The 22,142-nt window shown below is 38.6% G+C and overlaps 1 protein-coding gene across 9 annotated transcripts in view; it reads right to left on the minus strand.

Annotated features, from left to right (window-relative positions):
* EFCAB5 (EF-hand calcium binding domain 5) overlaps positions 1-22,142 on the minus strand; it is a 123,059-nt gene that overhangs the window by 53,446 nt on the left and 47,471 nt on the right. For all 9 annotated transcript variants that reach the window (XM_082604544.1, XM_082604543.1, XM_082604545.1 and 6 more), the window contains exons 8-9: positions 20,888-20,955; positions 4,484-4,639 (exon numbers count right to left, since the gene is read on the minus strand). In XM_082604544.1, coding sequence (XP_082460670.1) covers positions 4,484-4,639; positions 20,888-20,955 — 224 coding nt within the window. The remainder of the gene's footprint in view (positions 1-4,483; positions 4,640-20,887; positions 20,956-22,142) is intronic.

Below are 22,142 nucleotides of genomic sequence, written 5' to 3' on the forward strand. Positions count from 1 at the left end.
CGGCTCAATAGTTGTGGCACACGGGCTTAGTTGCTCCATGGCATGTGGGATCTTCCCAGACCAGGGCTCGAACTCGTGTCCCCTGCATTGGCAGGCAAATTCTTAACCACTGCACCACCAGGGAAGTCCTGTTCCTGCCTTCTTTTGATTATATTTTAATACTCCACGTTATTGCCACAATTGGTTTAATAGCTATACCTCTCTTTTTTTCTGGTAATTGCTCTAAAATTTAACATTATGCATCTTTATCTTATCACAGTCTACTTTCAAATAATATTATACACTTTATGCCTAATGTAAGAAAATTATTTCTATTTTCTCCCATCCATTATTTTTGCTATTGTTGTCATACATTTCACTTCTACATATATTGTAAACTTCACAATACATTATTAGTTTTGCTTCAAAGAGTAAATGATCATTTAAATAACATTTAAATGAGGAGAAAAGTCTTTTATAACCACTCAGGCATTTTCTTTTTCTCTCTCACTGCTTCAGTTTGGATAGTTTCTATTGCTATGTCCTTATGTTTACTAATATTTTCTTCTTCAGTGTCTAATTTCATGTTAATATTATGTAGTAAAGTTTTAATTTCACATATATATATTTTTTATCTCTGGGGTTTAATTTGGAACATGGCTGGTTGAAACAAGAAGCTAGTGGATGGCACTGTGGATTCAAGATCCTGGTTAACACTTAAAAGATCATTGCTCCTCACTCAACAAAGCATGGCTCCATATATATATATATATATTTTTAATTAATTAATATATCTATTTTTGGCTGCATTGGGTCTTAATTGCTGCGCGTGGGCTTCTCATTGCAGTGGCTTCCCTTGTTGCGGAGCATGGTCTCTAGGTGCGTGGACTTCAGTAGTTGTGGCTCACTGGTTTCAGTAGTTGTGGCTCATGGGCTCTGGAGCACAGGCTCAGTAGTTGTGGCACAGGGGCTTAGTTGCTCTGCAGCATGTGGGATCTTCCCAGACCAGGGCTCAAACCCGTGTCCCCCTGCATTGGCAGGAGGATTCTTAACCACTGTGCTACCAGGGAAGCCCCAATATATATTTTTAATAGCATCCTCTGACTAAGAACTAGTATTGCTTTTTTTTTTAATGCTGTACCTAATTCTGAAAACTTCAACTGAATAAATATCTCAGAGGAGACTTCTGCCTTTAAGGACCACTCTGAATGGTGGATTCTGAGTCTCATTCCAGTTAACTACATGTCTTGTTATAAACATTTCTCTAGGCTCATGTAGTTATAGATATACAAACATGTGTACCTATGTATATATTCCCATATGGTTTATCTCCTTGTTTGCTTTACAAAAATGGGATTTTATTACATACAGTTCTCCATCTTTTACTTTTTTCACTCATTAATAATATATAAAAATCCTCCAAGTCAGCTGGTGTAGATCTATTCAATTTGTATAAAGGCTGCATGATATTCCAAGATGTAGATGTACCCTCATTTAAAAAACATTTCCCTACAGATAAACATTCCCTTTATCTCTCCCTCTCTCTCTCTCTTTTTCATGTGTAAACAGTGCCACAGGAATCATCCTTGTACGTGTATTTTCTTTCTACTGGTGCTTTTATTTCTTTGGGATAAAAATTTCAGCAATGGGATCACTTGGTTGAAGGATGTGTATAATTTTTAGTTAAATAGGTATATCCAGATTGCTTTACAAAGATACTATACTATTAAATTTTCACCAGGAATGTTTGAGAAAATGCTTTTCCTCTATCCCTACTAGCAATAGGTATTATTATTTTGTTTTATTTATTTATTTTTCGGTATTGTCACTTTAAAATGTTTTTGCTCATCTGTTGAGTATGCAGTGATTCTACATATTCTATGTTCATATCCTTTGCCCATTTTTCTTTGGGGGCTTACATACAGTGTCCTACCATCAAATAAAGGGGCAATTAGTTCAGTGCCAGTAGTACTTGTTGATTCTGACCATATGGAGTTCATCCCACTGAATCATTTGGAAGTGGGCCTTTTTTTTTTTTTTTTGGTGTTTTTTGTTAATGCCCATGGTTCTCCTTGTGCCAACTTCAAGTGTTGGACACTTCCTGGGGGTACTTCCAGAACTTTTACTGTCATCTTCTCTGCACGCCCACCCCCTTTACACACAGGTGTTTAGGAACACTCATTATCTTTCCTCTAGCCACAGGAGTGGGACTACCCTCAGGCTCATCCACCTAGACCCCTCCTTCTGCAGTGGCTAACCTTCCTCTTTAGTGCCATGTTGCATTCAGGACTTCTCAATGAAGCTTGCAGTCTCTGAGCTACACCCAGGAAATGATGCATAAGCTCTGGTGTTCTTAAATTTCTCCTCAACCTACTTGGAATTTCTAAGTGTCTATAATGTTGCCTTCAACATACAACCCTGGTTGGGGAATGAGGGTGTAGTATCAGATATTAACTCTGACTTAGGGAGCCAGGCAACCCCTAAGCAGTAGTCACAACCCCTCCAACCTCCTTCTCCCATCAGCTGGGCACAACTTCCCACTGACAGAAAAAGTGCTTTGATGTCATATTTTGCATTCTTGCATTCTTTCTCAAGATCCCAGTATTTTCAATTGAAAGTAGAGGCTTTTGAACTCTTGTCTCAGCTCCTCGTTGAAAATATTCAGAAACTCAATTAACTTCTTTACTCTAGACTGTATCTACCTTCCTTCGAAGATTAGCACATAACTATTGTTTGAATGATGGGAAGAAAAGCAAAAAGCATAAGCAAACCTGAGTTATTCTTCTAAATATTATCCCACTATGTGGGATATCCCACTATGTGAGGTAATGTTTTGTACTGCACACGAGTTGGTATTAAGTTGGCCAACAGAGAATAGTTGTTCTCCAGGCATTTGTCAGGGAGTAAGATCTTAACCCATGTTACCCAATATTTATTATTAGCTCTGTTAAAAGAAACAACTGTCAAGGACTGCCTGAAAGACACATAGACATTTCAGATTTCATAAAATATATTCCTGACTTAAGCCAAATTAGGAGGTATCTGAGAACCTAGACTGTAATGCATTGGCTCCTTTAAGAACTGCTTTTTCTGAATTGCGGTCAGGTGTCGTATCATTTACCTACACGTAAGGTGGTTTTAAGAAACTGTTCTGGGCTTCCCTGGTGGTGCAGTTGTGAAGAATCCATCTGCCAATGTAGGGACACAGGTTCGAGCCCTGGTCTGGGAAGACACCACATGCCACGGAGCAACTAAGCCTGTGTGCCACAACTACTGAGCCTGCACTCTAGAGCCTGCAAGCCACAACTACTGAGCCCATGTGCCACAACTACTGAAGCCCATGTGCCTACAGCCCGTGCTCCACAAAAGCCACCGCAATGAGAGAAGCCTACGCACTGCAACGAAGAGTAGCCCCCACTCACTGCAACTAGAGAAAGTCCGCGTGCAGCAAAGACCCAACGCAGCCATAAATAAATAAATAAATAAATTTTAAAAAAGAGAAACTGTTCTAATAAAGTCGTTTTTTCACTTATTATAAGTCCAGCATAAAGATGTTCACTTCATCACATAGGGCCCCTTTAATGGATACTTCCAGAAGAAACTCCTGACTATACTTTTTATCCCAAATTTTTGCACTTCTTCTTAGCTCCAGCTTATATTTATCTTAAAAGCATTGTCAATAGTGTGTTTCGTCATGTTTCCCTTTCACATTCACTACTAGGAAGATTAGATTCAGACCTGTAGACAACCAGAGCAAATATTTAGGTCATTCTGGTATGCATTTTGGGCTTTGTTCCCAGCTTCACTTAGTATCCTGCCTCTTATTTTTTTCTCCTTTCATCCTACTTTTAATCTATGTTATTCTGTTGCATTTTATCTATTCTTATAAGCTTCCTTAAATCTTTTCAGTAACATGGGGATGCAAACAAATAAATATAAGGTTCATAAACAAATATATTTCAGTAAAGTTTGTATCTATTTTTGCAAATCCATTTGGTAGCCTGGCACACTAGTGCCTTCCCAAATCCTATTTCTAGAAATACTTTTTGATATAAATGTTTCTTGTTTTTAAGAAGCAGAATAAAATGTGGTAGGCTTTCTATTCCCAGCAGCTCTTTTCTATAGGAAGCCACCAGCAAAGAGAGTAAGCAAAAACAATTCTAAGCAACCCGTTCTTAAGAATGGGAAAGAAACTTAGGGACAAGTTATAAATCATGAAATACAATGCCACTCGACAGGTAATCTGTGATGAGAAAGGTAGAAATTGAGAATAACATCTAGAATGTTATAGCAACTTGAGAAAGTGATAATAAATCAAATTTGAATCTGATAATAAAACATGAATTGTATTTTGTATGTCCTTTTTCCCTCCTAGTAATCCATTTTCATTATCAGTCCACAACAGGTTGGATATTAAAAATATTACCACCAACAACAACAACCTAAAAACAGGTCCTTCGTAACAAATAGTTTGAGAAGCACTGCTTTAAGGGTCTTACCTTACCTTCCCATGGTCACAATGCAAGAAGAGTTCAGCAAACATCCGTCTCCGCATGTCAGTTTTTATAACCTCCCTGAATTCATCTGCACAGTGGCAAAGGTGCTTAAGGAGCTCCTCAAACATTTCACTTTTAAAGCCTGCAATGTGAGAAGAGATGAACTGTGGAGAAAAAGAGGATAAATGATTGATTTAAAACCGTGCTCTTTACTTGGATTTTTTCCAAGGATTCAGTTGATGTGCATGAAATTATTGACTGCAGTTTTTTTCATATCATTTGCTTGTCACTTAGATAAAGTATTTTCATGTTAGTGTTATTATACAAGGCTATGCTGCAGAGAGAGGTGATCAATACAGTCCCCAACACCATATACAAGCGGGACTAGATATTTTTGGAACAATTTCCCTCTAGATCACATCAATTTTATATGGGAGCAGTTTTAACCTCACAGTATGAAATAGCAGCAGTCATAAAATGTGGCCTATAAATGAATAGCTCTAAAAATTGAATGTAGTTTTTCTTTTGATGTAGGGGACATAAGAGCATGTGTGCTCCAAGATTGGCTACATTTAATTATTGGAGTGAAGGGATGGGGAGAGTGGGTGTTTTTTTTATCTTCTGATTTTGCAATAAAGTATCCTTTGTCCATGATTTGTTTTTTCTTTTGAAAGTCTAGAATCTGAAAACACCTATGCTCTTGGGCTGTTCTTCTTGAGCCCTGTTGAATAGATTCCCAGAAGTGGGATTGCTTGCTTAGAAGGTAAACACATCTGTACTTTTGGTAGGTTTTGACATCAGGCTTGTACCCTTTTGCACTCCCACCAATGTATGAGTGGCTGTTTCTCTTCAGCCTCATCATCAGTGTGTATTGCTTTCCACATTTCTGCTAATTTGATAGGTCAGGAACATTACAATCTTGATCTACACATGACTGTAAGTATCCTGTGATAGAGAGCAGTGTATCAACCACTGGAAGAGTTTCTGAGTGGACTCCTCTTTAGGTGTTAGCCTACCTCACAAGTCAATGATTTCTTCCTCTGCCCCAAGCACAGTGGCAGTCAAATTTGTACTGAACGGCCCTGCTTCCATAGCTAGAAATGATTGGGCCATGGGAGGATACTTATCCTAAACAAACTCATTCAGATTCTCTATACTGCGAATTGAGAATTAGGACTGGGGAATGGCCAATTGATCTCTGAGAGGGGCTGGACCTGTGAATGTAAACTTAAGATTTATTGGGAGGCCAGATTTCTCCATGTGAACTAAGGATGCAGAAGTCTGTACACAGAGACAGATGAAACAAAAAGCAGAGAGGAAAGAGTCTTTTTTTTTTTTTTTTTGCGGTATGCGGGCCTCTCACTGCTGTGGCCTCTCCCGTTGCGGAGCACAGGCTCCGGATGCGCAGGCTCAGCGGCCATGGCTCACGGGCCCAGCCGCTCTGCGACATATGGGATCCTCCCGGACCGGGGCACGAACCCGTATCCCCTGCATCGGCAGGCAGACTCTCAACCACTGCGCCACCAGGGAGGCCCGAGGAAAGAGTCTTGATGTTCTCCAACTCCCTATTCCAGTCTCTTCCTGAAGCCAGAACAAATTCCTGCCCTTGGTTTCTGCACATTGCATTTTCAGCTACGTTAGCTCAGGTTGGTTCCTGTTTCTTACGATTAAAGAATAACAACTAATACAGTTTGTTTGAAATGGAACATTTTGTTGGCATATTTCATTGACATAATCTTTGAAATGAAGGTTTATTCGATATTTCACTTCCTCATTAATATTATGTAGGCAAATTTAGGATGTATTATGTAAGAGATATATTAGGCTTGAATCCATGCTAATGAGTCATAAACCATCATTCAACTGGTTTAGAGATCAAAAGAGGAAAATCTAAGCAGAGCAAAGGAGCTTTTCTAAATATTTCATTTCCTTAACTGCCTAAACCACCTAATTGTCATTATTCTTGATGGATTAATGAGCACAATTAAGCTATTTTCTGTTACTTGGGAAGCAGAATAGTATACCGGTTAAGACCTCACATTTTGTCTTGGGTCAAATAATCCCAGTTCCCATATTTACTGGTTGAGTAACATTGGATGAGTCGCTGGACTTCCCAGTTCCTTAATTTGTTCCCTAATAGCTACCACAGTCGCTATCTCACTGGGTCATGGAGAGGACCCTGTATACGTACAGAGTATAGGTATTTCATGCAATAAGTTCTCTGCAGCCATTGCTCTTTCTCCTTTTGAGCTAGGTAAGAAATTGAGCAAGAAGGTTTTCTTCATAAAATAAAAGTCCTCTCAGCTGACATACGTATTTTAGACGGAAAAACTCAATGAGATCAGTGGTTCTCAAAGTGTGGGCCCTTGAGAGCTTGTTAGAAATGCAAATATGGGGACCCTACTCCAAACCTACTGAATCAGAAACTCTGGAGTGAGACCTAGAGTCTGTTTTTAGAAGCCCTCTGGGTGATTCTTATGCTCAAACTCACTTAAGTTTGAATTAGATGGTCTGAGGCAACTGGTCCTAATTATACCAGTATTCTAAGATCCTATTGTTCAATCGTTAATGACTTTTTGCTTGAATAGTAGGTACTTCTCTAAATTACTGATAAGGTAGAATTACCGAATAATTGACATTTTCTGGCAATATTGTGGCTCAGTGCTCTAATGCTGAAATAAAAATTACTGATTCATGAAAAGATTCATCTTGTTTTGTATTAAGCTTTTGGGAATTGACCTCAAAGCTATATGAATTTTCTGGCTGTGGGAATGTTATTAAATCAAGACTTAGTTTAATTGTTTCTCCAAGAGACACTTTAACATTCTAGATTTATAGCCTATGGCTTTTCTGAGTGAGCATGTTCCATAAGCATGGGCTACATGACATGAAAGACAACCAGATGCCAACTGAACTACAAATCAAATTCCAAATAGAACAATTATAGCAGTTTGCCAGTATCTCTTGTAAAAATAGAAAAAATGAAAACATATGGTAGCTTTTGTGTTTTCACATCCCTCCCAAGGAATGAGTCAATTAATATCCATAAGTCCTGAAATAATTGCTTAGATGAATTTAAGAATATGATTAGCTTCTAATACCCTTCAGTTTAATCACTTTGTGAGCTATTAAACATTAGAACTGTACTTAATCAAGTTGTCTGTGTGTGTTGGATCCCAACGTAATGAATTCTAGGATTTTCCTTTCTGACAGGAAAATCAAAATGTTGAGAATGCAGTAAATGTCACACTTAACAGGTTGGTAGCTACTGTTAGATTCTACAGCCTTGGGATTCACACTTATTTAATTATAGACATACTGGAAGATTGATGAAGTGGGTGATCTGAGAGCAGTAGGAAGAAAACTATGTTTGGAAACTATCTATGTTAGGTATTAACTTCCAAATTGTGTTTGGAAGCCTTGGTAGTAAATAACATTTTCAGAAATGTCTGCAAGCAAGAACTATAGAATATTGAAATACACATATTATATTTGCTATCTATCATTGAAGAAGTGATATGTTCATATAGCATTTGGGCAGAAAATTAGCTTTCCAGTCTCAGACAGGGAACTTTTAAAACAATTAATGCTAATTATATATTCAACAAAGCAGAAAAATGTTCTGATCTTTAAAAACTTCGCTTAACAAATGAATTGAACAAAGGCCTCATTTAATATCCAATAATACTAAAAGTGACAGACTGAAACACACAGTCTAACCCATACTGGTGAAAGGTGGCTTAGGCAATGTTATGGGTTGAGTGGTGTGCCCCCAAAATTCATATGTTGAAGGCCTAACCCCCAGTTCCTCAGAATGTGACTGTATGTTGAGACAGGGTCTTTAAAGAGGTAATTAAATTAAAATGAGGTGACTAGGGTGGGCCCTCATCTGACTAGTACCCTTAAAAAAAGAGGAAATTTTGGGACTTCCCTGGTGGGGAGTCCACTGTTTAAGACTCCATGCTTCCACTGCAGGGGGCACAGTTTCAATCCCTGGTCGGGGAACTAAGATCCTGCATGCAGCACGGTGCAGCCAAAAACCATTTTTTTTAAAAAGAGGAAATTTGTACATGTACAGAGGGGAAGATCGCGTGAAGGTACAAGGAGAAGATGGCCATCTACAAGCCAAGGAGAGAGAGACTCTCAGAAGAAACCAACCCTGCCAATTTCTTGTCTTGGACTTCTAGCTTCCAGAACTGAGAAGTTAAATTTCTGATGTTTAAGTCACCCAGTCTATGGTACTTTGTTATGGCAGCCTTAGCAAACTAATGCAAACAATAAGGAATTGCTGATCAGACAGTTCCTTGATTTGTGTGTTTCTTACAGTTGAAGACCACCTGGGAAGACACACACCAACTTGGAGGATAGTTTACCATAGGCTCTCCCATTTCCCTGGCTTAAAATTCCCTTGTTTCCTCCTAAGGTTTCCTCAGGTAGTTTCACAACATATTGCTGCCTCTACCTCTCCCAAAGCCATCATTCTTCCATCTTCTGTCCTTCTCTGCCATAGCTCAAAGCACATGGAAAACAAAATGAGCAAAACAAAACAAACAAAAATTACAAAATACAGTGGAACTAGAGAGAATAGAAAGCCACTCAGATGCATACCATCTCAAGGAAAATGCACAGCCTGGACTTAGTAGAATACGTTAAAGTACAATCTTTGGGTACAGCTGATGAAGCCTCTCTATTTAAAGTTTAAACTTTGACCTGTGTCAGTTTGAAGGCCTCAGACTGTCTGATTGATATAAAACAACTGAGCATAAGGAAGTGACCATCTCAAAGCAGACCACTTTGGAGCAAGAACAAAGAATCCCAAAAAAGAGAGTCTAGGCAGAGGCCTGGCCCTTATTTACACCTGGCCAAGAGATACACTGGTTCCTCAGTGTGGCAGAATCAAAACTTAACATCTGAATCCCACTGTATAGTAAATTGCAGTTTTGTATATAATTATTCTTAAGCCCATTTTATAATTCAGGTGTAGACCTCAGACTGCTTGAAGCCTACGTCTACTGAAGGATGCTGCTGGGAAACTGACCCTCAACCTTAGCCAGTTCCACAGTAAACAGGAAGGTGTTGGGTTGTTTTCACTTGTCCTTGGTGAGCAGGTAGATACGTGGCCAGAGTTTCCACAATGATCAGGTGGGAGATAAGGACAAAGAAAAGCAAAGTAAACTCCTCAATTAGGGTGACCAACTGCCTCACTTTGCCTGGAACTTTCCTGGTTAAGCACTGAAAGTCCCATATACTGAGAAACCCCTCAGTCCCAGGCAAACCAGGATGGTTTGAAACCCTCTACTCTGATTCATGCCAATAGTCTAATCCCTGTGGGGAACTCTAGGGATCCTCTGGAAGCATGCTGTGTTGTATCCTGCTTTATATAACAAACTTTCTCTGTAAGTATCTGTAAACGAAACTTTGCAGCCGTTGTGTCTGTGGCATCTCTTCATCTCCAATCCACTGGGACAAACATAAAGCAAACTATGTAGAGTTATTATTCTGTGGTATGCATTCACCCATTCTTGATCCTTCTGTTGTATTTAGATAATTACAAGATAAAGAACACCTAAACGTTTGTTACAAATAACTGGGAATGGTGAACACAAATGACAATCTGAGTCAAGATTCTGGTGCCTAGAGGGAGCAGAACTGATAAGCAGGCCACATACCCCTAGAGAATAGTTCTTTAAAAGGATTCACTCTTGTCTGAGAAATCTATACTTTGTATTACTTTGAGGCAACAGTTTCAGCAGTCCCCAACCTTTCTGGCACCAGGGACCGGTTTTGTGGAAGACAATTTTTCCATGGCGGGGGGTTGGGGGGAGGTTGGTTCAGGCGGTAATACAAGCAATGTGGAGCAGCAGATGAAGCTTCGCTGGCTCGCCGGCCGCTCACCTCCTGCTGTGTGGCCTGGGGGTTGGGGACCCCTGGTTTAGGGGACTGTGAAACTGCATCAGGGAAAGAACATCCATCAGTCAAGGGCCGATTGCTAGTATCAGTAGAAATAGAAGTGTGTCAATCTCTGGACCCCCAGAGGTGGGAAAGGATGATCTGCATTGATAAGAGGACAGCCTCCTTCAGCTCCTCACTGTGGGGTCTTCGGAGGCTCTCTTCTACCCTAGGCCATCCTTACCCTTTACTCCATGAACCTTGTCATACTAAAGGTCTTGTATATAGTCATCATCAATGGATTAGAAATAAGGAAGTTCCTTTCCCTGGTAGTGCATGGTGATGCCCTCTTCTTCAGGTAGCACTTTCCCCCACATAAATAGTTACTTAATGATTATTAAGAACTCCATTTCAGGAACTTTGAAAACAAGGACCCTGGCCACTATATAAAATATTCTATTTGGAAAATGGGTTTCAAGTTCCAAACAACCAATCAACCTACAGAAACTTTTTTTGGAGAGGGGCATACAGCCATTTCTGGGACTATTATCAAAAAAAATTATGGGCACTTTTTGACAACTTAAGGTAATCTTTGCCTTAAAATGTACCAAGAAAAATTTAGACATACTTATCTCTCAGACTTCTCTTGAAACAGATTAGGAAATTCTTTACCAAAACAAAGGGAATTCATGGAGTTCAAAAAGTCCAGGGAATTAAAAGAACCCTCCTACCTAAAAAGTTAATTACATTTTCTATAAACACATTAGTGATGTTCAGATAAAGCAAATGTACTTGAAATGGTTTTCTTCTGTTGATAAACAAATTAACCACTCAGATAGAGAAATGAAAGGGTAGATCTTCTGTAAGATTGACATCTGGGAACTTCAGGAAGGAGCTGCCTATCAGCACCTGCTTACTCCTAGCCTGAACACAAGGCAATGCAATTAGTTTTGCTAATGGGAGCCCACTGAAATCTAAAGGTTAAGACTTCTGTTCCTTTTCAAACTTGTATAGAGAACACAATATCTACTTGATCAACTCAGCCCCAGCATTAAAATGATACAAATGGTAAGTTTTGTCTCCTAGAAGGAGTTGTCTTTTGGGAACCAGAGTGTTCTGAGAATTTAAAACAAGCCTGACACTCTTCCAAAACATATTTCTTATGTGTCTAAATATTTAGCTTATAATCCAAACAAAACAATCTCAAATAAAGTAGCACATTTTACATTTAAAATTGTTCCTGTCAATATATAAATGTTTAATGCATTGTTCTTAATGTTTAAGAACATTAAACATAAAGTAAGGAGATACAAGGTGGAGATACATGGCAAGTGGAAGAAATTTAAAACTCATGAACACCAGATGAGTTTCCTACATCAAACCTGGTCCACTGAAGTCTCATTTTTCTTTTCTATGCATCCCTCAGCAATATAATAATATAATTCATAATGTTTTACACCTGTTCATTGCTTTCCAATTGTCTTTTTGTGGTGTCTGTCCTTAATTCGCTTATATTTTGATCCTTCCATTACCTGTATCCTACTCTGGTTTTATCCAGTGTATGAATGCATGCATCTACACACACACACACAGACATAAATGCCTGCACGTAGCCATAGGCACACTCCCATACAAAAATAATGCAGTAATGCATTATTTGGTCCTTAAGGGTAAGAAATACAACTCTAATTTTGACATCTTTCCTAGCACAGAGAATAAACAGTCAGTATATACTTAATAACTAAGAGGCTAGAAGTAAATATTCTAAAATAGTTACTCTAGATCTTCATTTAATGGAATAAAACACATGAAAAGAGAGGTAAAAGTCAACAAAAAGATCATCATCTATTCATTTAACCACCAAAAAACAGACATGCTAGGAAAATGATGTGCATGTGGAAGTATCTGTGACCATTCTATCTCTCCATTTGTCTTTTTCTCTATATTGATTATTACTCAGTGACTCCACTTTCTCCAAACATGCTCCAACCTGAATGCTAATTACACTGCTCATTAAAACAATTAGAGGGCAACTGCATGGCATTGTATGTCCACTGGGTGGCACCTGTGTGTAATAGCTTGACTTTAAACCCAACATTTATAATTTTATTTTCTTCCAGCTTCGGGGAGTGCTGACAAAAATAACCTTAAAGCACATCTCTTTAAAAGCAAGTATTCCATCTGTGTTGTACACGTGAACCTTATAAACCAATGTTACCTCATAAAAAATAAATTTAAAAAAATGCAAGTGTTCTCAACACTACTTCTATGTCAGATGTCATGTCTCAATGATTTATTGATCAGATCATTAAACATTTTCAATAAATATTTCTATACAAGAAATACTTTCTTGGTTTCTGTTGACATAACAGCTCTTCGCTCTAATGAAAGTACCTGAAGATATGCTGTTTGCATTTCAGGAAGAGAAGTTGGGAAATGTCAGAAAAAAAATTATTAATAGCCCAAACCACTCATTAAAACAAAAATTTATTTATATACACATATATATACACACATACATATATATAGATATATAGATCTACAAAGTTATTATGTAGAATGCTAATGAGTTTGTATTAAGTATGTATATATATCACCCTTACCTGCTTTCTCCTTTAATTGTATGGATTTACTTACATATATACATATGCACACAAATAGATAAATATCATATATGGATATATACATATATGTATTCATATATGATATGTGTGTACGTATATATGTATTAGGTACATGTACATATTTGTTGAATTAATTAAAACGAATGAAGGGAGAAAAGTAAAACTGACAGAGTTCACAACATTCAATACCAGAAAATAATTGAGCAATGTCCATAATGTTTTGAGGTGAAAAGAAAATGTGACCCAAATACAGTATACCCATCCAACATATAGCTTTAGAGGCAATATGCAGGCATTTTCAACAGAAAAGAAGTCAGAAAATATAGCACCCTTGAGACCTTCCTGAAAAAACTTTACAATAAATTTAGCTAATTAAGAGATGAATCAAAATAAGTAACTCAGGAATAGCAAAGCCACTGTAAAAGAACAGGAAGTGAACCTCAAATCCAGTTAAATATTAGACTAAGATTAATCAGTTATGGGAACTATAGTTACAGAAGAGAAAGTAAATGATATAAATCTGGATAAAATAAAAATTATAAAATAACTAAACTTGGGAGACATAACAAGAAGAAAGATAGGAACACATGAGGATATTTAGGTAGACTTCTAAGCCAAACTGCCTGAATACAAATTTCCCTAGCTCCACTAATTTTGAGACCTTGTACAAGTTACTTACCTTTTCTGTACCTTAGTGTCTTCATCTATAAAAGTAGGAATAAGGATTGCTGAGCTTACCTGAGTTAATATATGGATAGCTTTGGACAGCACCTGGCCCATAGGAAATGCTTTGTAAGTTTGAAGTCTCATTATTATTTGTAGAACCAGATTTCACTGAATGTAAGAAGCTGGTTTTTCTTGGCCCTACGCGAAGGTGTCAGTGGAAGTTTTTCACACACATCATGAGTACCACTGACTGAAAGAAGTTGCAACATGCCTTTGATTATAAGATGTAACCTAGACTTCCGGGGAAGATGGCGGAAGAGTAAGACGCGGAGATCACCCTCCTCCCCACAGATACACCAGAAATATAGCTACACGTGGAACAACTCCTACAGAACCCCTACTGAACGCTGGCAGAAGACCTCAGACATCCCAAAAGACAAGAAACTTCCCACGTACCTGGGAAGGGCAAAGCGGAGAGATTCCCGCACAGAGGATCGGTGCCGACCGGCACTCACCAGCCCGAGAGGCTTGTCTGCTCGCCTGCCCGGGCGGGCGGTGCTGGAAGCTGAGGCTCGGGCTTCGGTCAGAGCGCAGGGAGAGGACTGGGGCTGACGGCGAGAACTCAGCCTGAAGGGGGCTAATGCGCCACAGCTAGCCGGGAGGGAGTCCGGGAAAACTCTGGAGCTGCCGAAGAGGCAAGAGACTATTTCTTCCCTCTTGGTTTCCTGGCGCGCGAGGAGAGGGGATTAAGAGCGCTGCTTAAAGGAGCCTCACAGACTGGCGCAAGCCGCGGCTGAAAGCACGGAGCCCAGAGACGGGCGTGGGACGCTGGGGCTGCTGCTGCCGCCGCCAAGAGGCCTGTGTGAGAGCGCAGGTCACTGTCCACGCCGCCCTTCCGGGAGCCTGTACAGCCCGTCACTGCCAGGGTCCCGGGATCGAGAGACGGCTTCCCTGGGAGAATGCACGGCATGCCTCGGGCTGGTGCAATGTCACGCCGGCCTCTGCCGCTGCAGGTTCGCCCCGCACTCCGTGCCCCTCCCTCCCCCCCGGCCTGAGTGAGCCAGAGTCCCTGAAGCGGCTGCTCCTTTAACCCTGTCCTGTCTGAGCGAAGAACAGACGCCCTCCGGGCGACCTACACGCAGAGGCGGGGCCAAATCCAAAGCTGAGACCCGGGAGCTGTGGGAACAAAGAAGAGAAAGGAAAATCTCTCCCAGCAGCCTCAGAAGCAGCGGATTAAAGCTCCACAATCAACTTGATGTACCCTGCATCTGTGGAATACATGAATAGACAACAAATCATCCCAAATTGAGGAGCCAGGAGTCAGTGCTGTGCCTCTGAGGTGGGAGAGCCAACTTCAGGACACTGGTCCACAAGAGACCTCCCAGCTCCACATAATATCAAACGGCAAAAATCTTCCAGAGATCTCCATCTCAACTCCAGCACCCAGCTTCACTCAACGACCAGCAAGCTACAGTGCTGGACACCCTATGCCAAACAACTAGCAAGACAGGAACACAACGCCACCCATTAGCAGAGAGGCTGCCTAAAATCATAAAATGTCTGCAGACACCCCAAAACACACCACCAGACGTGGACCTGCCCACCAGAAAGACAAGATCCAGCCTCATCCACCAGAACACAGGCACTAGTCCCCTCCACCAGGAAGCCTATACAACCCACTAAACCAACCTTAGCCACTAGGGACAGACACCAAAAACAACAGGAACTACGAACCTGCAGCCTGCAAAAAGGAGACCCCAAACACAGTAACATAAGCAAAATGAGAAGACAGAAAAACACACAGCAGGAGAAGGAGCAAGATAAAAACCCACCAGACCTAACAAATGAAGAGGTAATAGGCAGTCTACCTGAAAAAAAAATTCAGAATAATGATAGTAAAGATGATCCAAGATTCTATTTCCAAGATCCAAAATCTTGGAAATAGAATAGATAAAATGCAAGAAACAGTTAACAAGGACCTAGAAGAACTAAAGATGAATCAAGCATCGATTAAAAACACAATAAATGAAATGAAAAGTACTCTAGATGGGATCAATAGCAGAATAACTGAGGCAGAAGAACGGATAAGTGAGGTGGAAGATAAAATAGTGGAAATAACTGATGCAGAGCAAAATAAAGAAAAAAGAATGAAAAGAACAGAGGACAGTCTCAGAGACCTCTGGGACAACATTAAACGCACCAACATTCAAATTATAGGGGTTCCAGAAGAAGAAGAGAAAAAGAAAGGGACTGAGAAAATATTTGAAGAGATTATAGTTGAAAACTTCCCTAATATGGGAAAGGAAATAGTTAATCAAGTCCAGGAGGCACAGAGTCCCATACAGAATAAATCCAAGGAGAAATACACCAAGACACATATTAATCAACTGTCAAAAATTAAACACAAAGAAATCATATTAAAAGCAGCAAGGAAAAACAACAAATAACACGCAAGGGAATCCCCATCAGGATAACAGCTGATCTCTCAGCAGAAACTCTACAAGCCAGAAGGGAGTGGCAGGACATAATTAAAGTGATGAAGGAGAAAAACCTGCAACCAAGATTACTCTACCCAGCAAGGATCTCCTTCAGATTTGATGGAGAAATTAAAACCTTTACAGACAAGTAAAACCTGAGAGAGTTCAGCACCACCAAACCAGCTTTACAACAAATGCTAAAGGAACTTCTCTAGGCAAGAAACACAACGAAGGAAAAGACCTACAATAACGAACCCAAAACAATTAAGAAAATGGGAATAGGAACATACATATCGATAACTACCTTAAATGTAAATGGACTAAATGCTCCCACCAAAAGACACAGATTGGCTGAATGGATACAAACACAAGACCCATATATATACTGTCTACAAGAGACCCACTTCAGACCTAGAGACACATACAGACTGAAAGTAAGGAGATGGAAAAAGATATTCCATGCAAATGGAAACCAAAAGAAAGCTGGGGTAGCAATTCTCATATCAGACAAAATAGACTTTAAAATAAAGACCATTAGAAGAGACAAAGAAGGACACTACATAATGATCAAGGGATCAATCCAAGAAGAAAATATAACAATTGTAAATATTTATGCACCCAACATAGGAGCACTTCAATACATAAGGCAAATACTAACAGCCATAAAAGGAGAAATCGACAGTAACACAATCATAGTAGGGGACTTTAACACCCCACTTTCACCAATGGACAGATCATCCAAAATGAAAATAAATAAGGAAACACAAGCTTTAAATGATACATTAAACAAGATGGACTTAATTGATATTTATAGGACATTCCATCCAAAAACAACAGAATACACATTTTTCTCAAGTGCTCATGGAACATTCTCCAGGATAGATCATATCTTGGGTCACAAATCAAGCCTTGGTAAATTTAAGAAAATTGAAATTGTATCAAGTATCTTTTCCGACCACAATGCTATGAGACTAGGTATCAATTACAGGAAAAGAGCTGTAAAAAATACAAACACATGGAGGCTAAACAATACACTACTTAATAACAAAGTGATCACTGAAGAAATCAAAGAGGAAATTAAAAAGTACCTAGAAACAAATGACAATGGAGACGCGACGACCCAAACCTATGGGATGTAGCAAAAGCAGTTCTAAGAGGGAAGTTTATAGCAATACAATCCTACCTTAAGAAACAGGAAACATCTCGAATAAACAACCTAACCTTGTACCTAAAGCAATTAGAGAAAGAAGAACAAAAACATCCCAAAGTTAGCAGAAGGAAAGAAATCATAAAGATCAGATCGGAAATAAATGAAAAAGAAATGAAGGAAACGATAGCAAAGATCAATAAAACTAAAAGCTGGTTCTTTGAGAAGATAAACAAAATTGATAAACCATTAGCCAGACTCATCAAGAAAAAAAGGGAGAAGACTCAAATCAATAGAATTAGAAATGAAAAAGGAGAAGTAACAACTGACACTGCAGAAATACAAAAGATCATGAGAGATTATTACAAGCAACTCTATGCCAATAAAATGGACAACCTGGAAGAAATGGACAAATTCTTAGAAATGCACAACCTGCCAAGACTGAATCAGGAAGAAATAGAAAATATGAACAGACCAATCACAAGCACTGAAATTGAAACTGTGATTAAAAATCTTCCAACAAACAAAAGCCTAGGACCAGATGGCTTCACAGGCGAATTCTATCAAGCATTTAGAGAACAGCTAACACCTATCCTTCTCAAACTCTTCCAAAATATAGCAGAGGGAGGAACACTCCCAAACTCATTCTACGAGGCCACCATCACCTTGATACCAAAACCAGACAAGGATGTCACAAAGAAAACTACAGGCCAATATCACTGATGAACATAGATGCAAAAATCCTCAACAAAATACTAGCAAACAGAATCCAACAGCACATTAAAAGGATCATACACCATGATCAAGTGGGGTTTATTCCAGGAATGCAAGGATTCTTCAATATACGCAAATCAATCAACGTGATACACCATATTAACAAATTGAAGGAGAAAAACCATATGATAATCTCAATAGATGCAGAGAAAGCTTTCGACAAAATTCAACACCCATTTATGATAAAAACCCTGCAGAAAGTAGGCATAGAGGGAACTTTCCTCAACATAATAAAGGCCATATAAGACAAACCCACAGCCAGCATCGTCCTCAATGGTGAAAAACTGAAACCATTTCCACTAAGATCAGGAACAAGACAAGGTTGCCCACTCTCACCACTCTTATTCAACATAGTTTTGGAAGTTTTAGCCACAGCAATCAGAGAAGAAAAGGAAATAAAAGGAATCCAAATCGGAAAAGAAGAAGTAAAGCTGTCACTGTTTTCAGATGACATGATACTATACATAGAGAATCCTAAAGATGCTACCAGAAAACTACTAGAGCTAATCAATGAATTTGGTAAAGTAGCAGGATACAAAATTAATGCACAGAAATCTCTGGCATTCCTATATACTAATGATGAAAAATCTGAAAGTGAAATCAAGGAAACACTCCCATTTACTATTGCAACAAAAAGAATAAAGTATCTAGGAATAAACCTACCTAAGGAGACAAAAGACCTGTATGAAGAAAATTACAAGACACTGATGAAAGAAATGAAAGATGATACAAATAGATGGAGAGATATACCACGTTCTTGGATTGGAAGAATCAACATTGTGAAAATGACTCTACTACCCAAAGCAATCTACAGATTCAATGCAATCCCTATCAAACTACCACTGGCATTTTTCACAGAACTAGAACAAAAAATTTCACAATTTGTATGGAAACACAAAAGACCCCGAATAGCCAAAGCAACCTTGAGAACGAATAATGGAGCTGGAGGAATCAGGCTCCCTGACTTCAGACTATACTACAAAGCTACAGTAATCAAGACAGTGTGGTACTGGCACAAAAACAGAAAGATAGATCAATGGAACAGGATAGAAAGCCCAGAGATAAACCCATGCACATATGGTCACCTTATCTTTGATAAAGGAGGCAGGAATGTACAGTGGAGAAAGGACAGTCTCTTCAATAAGTGGTGCTGGGAAAACTGGACAGGGACATGTAAAAGTATGAGATTAGATCACTCCCTAACACCATACACAAAAACAAGCTCAAAATGGATTAAAGACCTAAATGTAAGGCCAGACACTATCAAACTCTTAGAGGAAAACATAGGCAGAACACTCTATGACATAAATCACAGCAAGATCCTTTTTGACCCACCTCCTAGAGTAATGGAAATAAAGACAAAAATAAACACATGGGACCTAATGAAACTTAAAAGCTTTTGCACAGCAAAGGAAACCATAAACAAGACCAAAAGACAACCCTCAGAATGGGAGAAAATATTTGCCAATGAAGCAACTGACAAAGGATTAATCTCCAAAATATACAAGCAGCTCATGCAGCTCAATATCAAAAAAACAAACAACCCAATCCAAAAATGGGCAGAAGACCTAAATAGACATTTCTCCACAGAAGATATACAGACTGCCAACAAACACATGAAAGGATGCTCAACATCTTTGCTCATTAGAGAAATGCAAATCAAAACTACAATGAGATATCATCTCACACCAGTCAGAATGGCCATCATCAAAAAATCTACAAACAATAAATGCTGGAGAGGGTGTGGAGAAAAGGGAACACTCTTGCACTGCTGGTGGGAATGTGAATTGGTACAGCCACTATGGAGAACGGTATGGAGGTTCCTTAAAAAACTACAAATAGAACTACCATATGACCCAGCAATCCCACTACTGGGCATATACCCTGAGAAAACCATAATTCAAAAAGAGTCATGTACCAAAATGTTCATAGCAGCCCTATTTACAATAGCCCGGAGATGGAAACAACCTAAGTGTCCATCATCGGATGAATGGATAAAGAAGATGTGGCACATATATACAATGGAATATTACTCAGCCATAAAAAGAAACGAAATTGAGCTATTTGTAATGAGGTGGATGGACCTAGAGTCTGTCATACAGAGTGAAGTAAGTCAGAAAGAGAAAGACAAATACTGTATGCTGACACATATATATGGAATTTAAGAAAAAAAATGTCATGAAGAACATAGGGGTAAGACAGGAATAAAGACACAGATCTACTAGAGAATGGACTTGAGGATATGGGGAGGGGGAAGGGTAAGCTGTGACAAAGCGAAAGAGCGGCATGGACATATATACACTACCAAACGTAAGGTAGATAGCTAGTGGGAAGCAGCCGCATAGCACAGGGAGATCAGCTCGGTGCTTTGTGACCGCCTGGAGGGGTGGGATAGGGAGGGCAGGAGGGAGACGCAAAAGGGAGGGGATATGGGAACATATGTATATGTATAACTGATTAAATTTGTTAAATTAAAAAAAATAAATAAATAAAATAAAATTAATTTTATCTATGTTCTTTTTACTCTTTAAAATGTAGCCACATTTTAAAGAGTAAAAAGAACAACTTTAAAATTGCTGATATGGCTCCGTTATGTTACTGTAAGGTAGTACTGCTTAAGGGCTATGGTGTGAGGGCTGACAAAAAAAAAAAAAAAAAAAAAAGATGTAATCTAACTTCAGAGGGGTTAAAATATTTTAAAGTGTACATCTTAGAATCGATAAAATAAGTTTTTATGCTTTCATTTAATTTAAGTTAATGTATGTGTGACATCCACCAAAAGACAACTGAAACTGGCAAAATAATTTGATTCAAATAATGAATAGTATAACTTACTTCTATAAATTCCATTTTGTTCAGTCTTGGTTCCATTGAGTCAGCAATATCCAATTGTTGGCAGCATGCTTTTAATTATGGAACAAAGGTTATTTGATAGTTTGGTTGTGATACATTCATATTTTACATTCATATTATATAGTACTCCAAAAGAAAATAAAATTCTTAATGTCCATCAATATTTATAATAGAGTAAATGATATATAGTTGGGTAACATTCCAGTTACTACAAAATTATTATTTTTCCTGGCTTCTATTTAACTAAGCAACTCAAACACTAAAAAGAACATGCCTACATTTTTAATGACCATGTCAAGATAGAGCAGAAATAAATAGGCACATCAATAGTATAAAAGACTGCAAAAATATCTGTGTTGGTTCATGCTAGCATTTATGCTAGAAGGTCCTAAAACACAACACTTCCACAAACTTTCCTTTTAAGTACTTAATTTTGTCTTTAATATTTTAAAAATTAAATAAATATGAATATATTCTTTTGGTAAAAGATTCAGATAATATAAAAATATAAACAGCAATACTTGAAATAAAGACTTTTTTAAACCTTCATTTGATATGACAATTACATGATCCTTATTGACCTTACTAAGACACATAAATTGTATGAAAGCTCATGATAAAAGAATTAATACACTGGTTTCCTCTCCCACTTCTAAGAATAACTCTTCCTGCCTATTATGGGCTGGTACATAAAAAGATTTTTTTTTTTTTTTTTTTTGCAGTACGCGGGCCTCTCACTGTTGTGGCCTCTCCCGTTGCTGAGCACAGGCTCCGGACGCGCAGGCTCAGCGGCCATGGCTCACGGGCCTAGCCGCTCCACAGCATGTGGGATCTTCCCGGACCGGGGCACGAACCCGTGTCCCCTGCATTGGCAGGCGGACTCTCAACCACTGCGCCACCAAGGAAGCCCTAGGATTCTACATGTATATAAAAATCCATTCATTTTGCTCTTATTTCAAAATGCCAAATACAAAGAGTATGACTGATTGGATATAATTTTACTTTTCTTATGTCTAAACATTCATTATAAATAGGTACCAATGTCTGACTATTCCATATGTCTTTTAGCGAAGTTGTAACTAAGCATTTATATATTGAAATACAGCACATTTAATTTTCTTATGTCTTTACTTGTATTTCTCCTTCATATCACAGTTATGACATTATATCTTTCTTTTAAAATTCTGTGTATGTAAGCAATATTTTCTAGGAATTTGATAGGATAATAAAGGGTTAT

This window comes from Mesoplodon mirus (genome assembly GCF_964341445.2).
Source record: "Mesoplodon mirus genome assembly, chromosome: 18".
NCBI classification, from domain to species: Eukaryota; Metazoa; Chordata; class Mammalia; order Artiodactyla; family Ziphiidae; genus Mesoplodon; species Mesoplodon mirus.